The following is a 7,878-nucleotide window of genomic DNA, read 5'->3' on the forward strand; positions in this document are numbered from 1 at the left end:
TTTCATTTAATATTACAATAGCTTTTGTGAACGGGCAAAACTTAAGCAAATTTGTCCTTGCTACCGGCACTTTAAACAGTTCAGCTCTAGGGCCTCTTCGAAGTCTGCTATTTGGCACGATAATATTTATTAGACTAGAAAGAGAGAAACGTAAATATTTCAAACGTAATTGGATAAATTGGTCAGTTAAGTTCAAGTAGTTAAATCTCTAAAGGTGGTATTAATAAAGTCATAATATAAGAAGACCAGGGGGTCTTAAAAGGCCACATTGTTGTAATTTATCTAAAAAGAAATATTGCAATTTGACATTTGCGCATATAAAAGTAAATGAGCAATGCAAACAAATGTCAATTCAAATAATGTCGGACTTAAAGTGCAAGTGCGGCACTGTTCCCCAAACGATGGAACATCTTACATCGTGTCCTGCGTGCCCGAACACCTGCACGCAGGAGGATCTGATGAGCGCTGCAGATAGCGACATACTTGTTGCCAAGTTGTGGGCCGATACTATTTAGTTTGCCATCGACACGATAAGAGAGAGAATGTCAAATAGCAATATTGCTTTCTTAGATGAATTGCTTCGATATGGCCTGTTGTATCACCCAGAGCAAGACTACTCAAAACCGGTGAGCATGCATGAAGTCTTGGAGAATTGTGGAGGAAGCGAAAGAGGTGTTAGGAACGTAGTAAGTGGAATTCTATTCTGTTTACCCCAACGAGGGATAAAGGCCTGGTCTTATGCATGTGATCAAATGAAACTGACAATTTATAACTTGTGATTATTTTTCGTGGGTATGTGCAGGCGTTGACCTCCAGCCCAGACAGTACGTCATCAGAGACCTCGACGGAGTGCCTGATGCACCTGCTGCAGCAGTGTGACCCCAAGACCGCTACCAGCATCAAGGATACCGTCGAGAGACATGTAAGATATTGATTTGTTAAAATTAAAACAGCAAACTAAATAATCCAATAGTAACTTCATCAACCTGACACCAGTTGATGAGGTTGGTCATTGACCTCACAAACCATACAAGAGAAGAACAAAACAGCAAATTTACACCGTAGTGTCACGGGTTCGAATCTCGGCTTGGGCTCTAAACCATTGAATTCTACTTTATGATTTTGATATCATGTTTGGATCATGGATAAAATTGATGTCAGATGTTTCCAGGATTGTGCCCCAGTAATGGCAATAGGCTCGCCCCCTATGGGATACATAGCTGGCGAGGAGTGGGTGTATATACTGTACGCCTCTGCCCACCCCTTCGGGGATACAGGCGTGATGCTATGTGTTAAGATGGCAAACAGCTAAAAAGGTGCCAACGTAAAACAGGACTGGGCTGGATATGTTGCTCGAAATCTAACGATTTTTGGGCTGAGGAATCGTAGTGTGAGTTACTTGGCCTGTTAATCAGCGATGGCTATAAATGTACTAAATCGACCATTAATAATATCTTCTGCAACTTCTTTCCACAGAAAAAGGAGCTGGTAGAGATAGAAGACGAGCTACAGAGTCGCGTGGCATCAGTAGCGACGCACCGCGCCAAGATTGAACGTCTGCAGAGCGAGCTGGCGCTACTAGGGGCACAGGACCTCGGTCTCAGGCATGCGTTAGCGTCTGACCTCTCGCCTACCTCTAAAGGTAAGCAGATATAAGTGGTAAACTCAATCACAGGAACTCCAAACGCTGAATACGACTTTATCATCTCCCTAGCATTATCCCGTTTTTCACAGCGTCCGCTTACCTAACCTGAAGATTTGACAGGTCCGGTTTTTTACAGAAGCGACTGTCTGTCTGATCTTCCAACCCGCGAAGGGAAAACCAACCCAATTCAGCTTAGGTCACATACCTCCGAAAATGCATTTCGGGGGAATGTCGGTTTCCTCTCGATGTTTTCCTTCACCGGAGAGCACGATATGATCCAAACATGAATTCGAAAATAAATTCGACAATGATTGGTTTAGGCCAGTGCTGGATTCGAACCTGTGACCTCAAAGTGAGAGGCAAGCGTAAAGCGTTCTTTTTTGTGGTGAACTAGCCATTCTTTCCATTCTAGCTACTCCACAGAGGTCCAACAAATAATTTGGTTTCATTTGCAGGTGAAAATGGCACAGTTGAAGGCGTGAAGCGCAGCAAGTCGGAGCTGGTGCTGCGTCGTACTCCTCGGGAAGAAGTGTTGGAGCCGCTGTCTGCTGATGAGAGGGAAGAGTTCCGGAATAAGAGGATGAGGTATAATGAGATCTCTTTAAAATACACAATCATGTTCACTCATCACGTATCATGCTCATGTTGTTTGGTTGTTCATGTACAGAAAAGAGGAAGGGGAGGCCTTTGCCCAGCAGTAGGATCTTGTAGGCTAGATCATGTTCACATGGTTTTATATCTCAGCCTATTCCTTCGGGGCAGAGACTGCAAAAGATCGCGAAGAATGGAAATTTGTTATTCGATCCCTATATCCCAACAGGGGATAAAATGATCAGAAGAAGAGAGATCCCTTCGGAGATACTACCGCCATGATGCTATGTTTCTTTGACATATTTAGTTACAATAATTCACCTTGTTCCAGTCTAAGCCTCAGCCTGGATCCTCTGGACTCCCCATCAACCCTCCCTTCAGAAACGTTCCACACAGCGACGTCGTCCCCGCCGGCGTTCCCTTCGGAGTCTGACCTTCCGACACCGTCCACTGAGGCCACGGATCCGCCGCCGCTGCCGCAGTTTAGACTTGGACCCGTGCCAGATGACAGCGATGACATGTCCAGCACAGAAGATTATCATAAGGTGAGTTCTGATACTTACTGCGAATCTGGCATTCTGCGAATCTGGCTTTTTGCGTTATTGACAATTTGCGACAATCTATGAAAGTCTGTCATTTTACGAATATGTCATTTTGCGTTTTTTGTCATTACGCGCCTAAACCATAAACACACAGGACAAATAGCACAAAAACACGCAATAATTAGGTCAGGCACAAACGGCGGCCTTATTGCCAAAGCAGCAATTACTTCCAGGCAACGTTTGGATACAGGAAAGATATGAACATATATAGTAGCTGGCTCTAAAGTAATAATTCGTATTTCTTTTCGAATTCATGTTTGGATCATAAGTCAATGGCTTTTTTGATTAGCAGCCCCGGATAGTGGAAGGTCAGTCGTCGAGCTCGATGGAGAGGTCTCCGGAGGAGCGGCATCAGCGAGCCAAGTACAGGAGGCGGATAGCAGGTAAGGATAATGTATTCTTCTGTATTAACATTTCTTTACGTAGCTTTGTATATCAATCAGTCAATCTGTATCAATCAACCGACATCAATGTAAAAATCGTTGTTGGCGTGACCTTTGTTTGTCTTGAATTCGATTTTATGAGTTCAAAAAAAAGAGTTGAACTATGGGTAACTTTACTTCTCCGTAGTACAACCAGTTGGACGTCGCAGATGTACCACGGGTCGGGAGGGTTCGAATTCATGTTTGGATCATGTATAATTGACAGCCTCCGTGGTCTAGTGGTTAGAGCGTTAGGCTCACGATCTGGAGGTCCGGGTTCGGTTCCCGATGGGGACATTGTTGAAATCACTTTGTGAGACTGTCCTTTGTTTGGTAAGGACTTTTCAGGCTTGAATCACCTGATTGTCCGAAAAAGTAAGATGATTCCGTGCTTCGGAGGGCACGTTAAGCCGTTGGTCCCGGCTATTAGCCGTAAAAACACCTCCACCATCCCGCAGTGGAGCAGCGTGGTGGAGTATGCTCCATACCCCCTCCGGTTGATTGAGGGGAGACCTGTGCCCAGCAGTGGGACGTATATAGGAAGTTTATGTATGTTATGTATAATTGATATCACGTGGTTTCCAATATTTGTGCCCGATTAATGGCAATATGCTCGCCCCTTATTGCTTGGGACTTAAACATAGCTGGCGAGGAGACTTCATTTTACCACACCCCAGACATGGTTGACAATACTAGCCAATATTTTAGCTACAGTCTTTATTAAAATTACCTCTTTTGCCAGCCGACAGCAAAGGCCGGCGGCAAGTGACTGAAGCGGAGGCGCTACGAGCGATGCAGCGGCTGTGCTCGCGGATAGCAGCGCAGAAGATGCTGGTCATCTCATCACTCGAGAACGACTGCTCGAAGGAGGAGCTCAACCGACAGATTGCGGTATGACATTAAATCTGTCCTATGTTATATACATAATAAGTGTGTTTTTTGGTCATACCATTCTTTTTGACGTTACTTATTGTAGATTTGCCGCAGATGGCATTAACTACTTGGCCGGACAAATGGAGAGCGCTGAAGGCTCTCACCCGGTACAAAGTTTAAGACAACAGGCCTGAGGGTGCCCAGTTGGTCGCGAATCTCGGCTCAGGGCGTCGTCTGAGAGGAAAAATATTTAAAAGAATTAATCGACTCTAGTGGGTCGATAGCGATAAGCGCTGATTGAGGGAAATCCTCGACCACGCCGGCGGGGTCGGTATCGGGGTCCTGTGGTGAAAAGTTTCGTCAATATGCGTTAGATGCACAACTCTGGTGTCAGAGTTATTATTTATGCGCGAATGACATGGCTCATGTTACGACTACGTACTTACGTAAGTAGTAACCGGGACCAACGGCTCAACGTGTCTTGTAAAGCTCGGATAATTTTACTTTCGGACGATCGGGTGATCAGCCTGTAATATCTAAACTAAACCAAGGATCACAAAGTGATATATCCTCAATGGGATTCGAACACGGAACCCCCGGATCGTGAGCCCAATGCTCAACCACTGGACCACAGAGGCCGTTACTTTACAATACTGATGTTTCTTCACCCAGGTCCTACAAGAACTCCAAAAGAAGTACGTCCGTCTCGAGATGGCCTTGCAATACTCGTTCTTCGACAACGGCAACCGCCGCAACATGATGGTCACGCCCATCCAGGAGACGCCGTCGCTCACGCTGTCCGAGAGCGACATGCAGCTCACCAGCGAGCCGGCCGTAGACCACCAAGACCCGCTCATCAACAGGTAACCCAACACATCACCGTATTTGTCTTATTAGCGTCTTCTGTCTCGCTCTCTTACACGCTATGTCAATCCCACACATATCCGCTTGTCTCTTTTTTTTGGTGGAGCTCCGCCCTCAGTATAACGGCTTATTACACCTACCTGTCCGACAGACTAGATGCGTCATGGTCACGGTGGTTGCCATGGTTACTCCCCACCAACTCACGTCTCCCGATCAGATCATGTAATAAAGAATATTGAATATATTGTAGTCTAATAGCAAATCGGCGGGTCGTAACCATGGTAACCACGATCTCGAGCGAGTTGGTGGGGAGTAACCAGAATCAGAATCATTGAACCGAACCGCAAAGACCCCTGACATGGCTCATGTAACGACTTCATACTGACATCAGAAGTAGTAAACTGGGACCAGCGGGTTCAAAAGCCTTATGTAGTACGGATCTTCTTGCTTCATCAACCTGTAATGTCTTAACCAAACTAGGAATCCTCGATGCCCCCTTCATTTACTTCCACTAACCACTTGATCCATTTTCCACCAGGTTAAAGGAGCAGGAGATCGAGGCATCGGACAACGTGTCGACGTCCAACGACGAGCTTCCCCAAGAGTGTCCAGAGTGGGAAGACCCTCTGACACGCTACTCCACCGACTTGCAAACGCAGCACCATCACTTGGACAGGCCCGCGCAGATCATCCCCGTGCCGCTAGAGGTCAGTGCTCAGGGGGGTAAATAAGGCCGCATCAAAGCAATTGGGTCGCGTACTAAGTTCAAAATAAATTGTGAAATTCTGATTACAAAATAAAGAGATATCTAAAACGAACAAAAACATTTTCTTTTTCTATTTAACTTATTTATGAATTTTAAACAAGAAAAAATTTTAATGTAACATTTTTCTATGACGTCACAGTGTGCTTTTTCATACAAATTCCATAATAATTTCGTGTTTTGGCGTTTAGTAAAAAGTATGATGAATTTACAGTAGGTACTGTGTGGCTTGAAGACTTCGATGGCGCAGCGGTAAACGCGCTCGGACCGCGATTGTTGAAGTAAAGCAACTTTCGCAGAGGGCTGTCATAGGATGGATGACCACCAAAACAAAAAAGTTTTCATCTCGAGCTCCTCCGTGCTTCGGAAGGCACGTTAAGCCGTTGGTCCCGGCTGCATTAGCAGTCGTTAATAACCACCAATCCGCACTGGGCCCGCGTGGTGGTTTAAGGCCCGATCTCCCTATCCATCCATAGGGAAGGCCCGTGCCCCAGCAGTGGGGACGTTTATGGGCTGATGATGATGATGATGATGTGACTAGTTGTAAACTAGCCTATTCACTTATAAAAGCAATATATGACGATTGATTGATTTTTGATTTATTCGACGTTTGTTTGCATTGCTCACTTACTTTTATATGCGCAAATGTCAATATTACTTTTTTAGATGAATTGCTACGATGTGGCCTTTTTAACCACCCAATTCTTCGTGGCCTTATTTTAGTGCAGCGATTCCTAAACATGGATCCGCGGAGCCTCGGGGTCCAGTAGAAAATTAAAAGATATTTTTTTCAATTGACATAAATATTATCTTCTATTATTCACCGGGAAACTCACTGTGTAATTTGTATTCCAGGATCCAATATCGCCTGGATTGACGCATCCAATCGATTTTGGTAAGTGTTTAAGTATTCACAAAGAGAAAATTTTTGACTCGGACGGGACTTGAACCCGCAGCTCTTGTCAAGCCGGGACGAGCGTGTTAACCATTACACCACCGGGTCCTCCTCATGTCTATGCGAAATGATTTCGATCTATGTATCGTCTAAAGAAATGTTAGTTCTCAATATTCTAGATAGATGGCACCGGTACCAGATTAATGACGATCTTTCTTAAAATCTAATATAAAACGAAGCCGTGTTACTGTAGCATTTTCTCGTGTCAACGTTTAGCATAAAGTTGTAACTATCCTCGTGTATCCAGACGAAGTGGTGAGCATCCCGGGCTGGGTGACGCGGGGCGCGGGCGCGGGCACGCACCACGAGTACGAGGTGCGCATCTGTCTGGGGTCGGCCAGGTGGCTGCTGCTGCGCCGCTACCGCCGCTTCCGGGACCTATACCTCACCATGCGGCGGCAGTATGGACCTAAGGTGATCTACACTTCAGCGTACTTGGTTTTCAGTTACAGAACAGTGTTTTCGAAGAAAAAGTTGGCACCGGTGAGCTCGGCGATTTCCCTCATTCGGCGCTTATCGCGTTCGGTCTACTAGGGCCGATTAATTATTTCAATACAATCTTCTAGGACGACGCCCTGAGCCGAGGTTCGCGACCACCTGGGCACCCTCACGTGGTCTTTGCATTTGTACCGGGTGAGAGCCCTCAGCGTTCCTCACTTAGGCCAGCCAAATTACTCAACTTCTATTCAACATTTGTTTCGTCACGTCTAGGGCCCTTCCGAGGTTTTTCTTGCAGCTACTCTTCCTCGGCTAAACAGTCTGTGAGAAGCCGCAGTAGACGGTCGACAAGAAGTATAATTTATGTTAGAATTGTCGTTTCAAAATGTAACTATGTTACCTGATGAATGAAGATATTTTTGAGTTTGAATGAACAAATTAACCAATGCTGATATCGCCAGGTGGCGTCAATCCCGTTCCCGCCGCGCCAGCTGTGGTCATCAGAAGCTGTGGCTCGGTCGCGGCGGCCGCAGCTGGAGGCGTTCCTGCGTCGGTTACTGACAGTGTGTTCTACTGACAAGCGTTGTCCGTTCCACGCAGCGCCTCTTACCAAGGACACACTGGTCAGCTTTTCGCCCTTCTTTAGGAAGGTATGTGTACATTATCTTGACTATATTCTTGACTATAAAATGGTTCTCGTGCAAGCAGCAATATATTTTACAAAA

At 45.7% G+C, this 7,878-nt stretch overlaps 1 protein-coding gene across 1 annotated transcript in view; it reads left to right on the forward strand.

The window, feature by feature from the left end:
* Positions 1 to 7,878, forward strand: part of LOC126375348 (kinesin-like protein Klp98A) — a 41,948-nt gene that overhangs the window by 22,167 nt on the left and 11,903 nt on the right. The window contains exons 17-27 of the mRNA XM_050022295.1: positions 803 to 922; positions 1,477 to 1,642; positions 2,101 to 2,230; positions 2,568 to 2,781; positions 3,131 to 3,221; positions 4,003 to 4,151; positions 4,806 to 4,996; positions 5,536 to 5,704; positions 6,616 to 6,655; positions 6,963 to 7,129; positions 7,615 to 7,803. Coding sequence (XP_049878252.1) covers positions 803 to 922; positions 1,477 to 1,642; positions 2,101 to 2,230; positions 2,568 to 2,781; positions 3,131 to 3,221; positions 4,003 to 4,151; positions 4,806 to 4,996; positions 5,536 to 5,704; positions 6,616 to 6,655; positions 6,963 to 7,129; positions 7,615 to 7,803 — 1,626 coding nt within the window. The remainder of the gene's footprint in view (positions 1 to 802; positions 923 to 1,476; positions 1,643 to 2,100; positions 2,231 to 2,567; positions 2,782 to 3,130; positions 3,222 to 4,002; positions 4,152 to 4,805; positions 4,997 to 5,535; positions 5,705 to 6,615; positions 6,656 to 6,962; positions 7,130 to 7,614; positions 7,804 to 7,878) is intronic.

The sequence above is a fragment of the Pectinophora gossypiella genome, chromosome 18 (genome assembly GCF_024362695.1).
Source record: "Pectinophora gossypiella chromosome 18, ilPecGoss1.1, whole genome shotgun sequence".
NCBI lineage: Eukaryota > Metazoa > Arthropoda > Insecta > Lepidoptera > Gelechiidae > Pectinophora > Pectinophora gossypiella.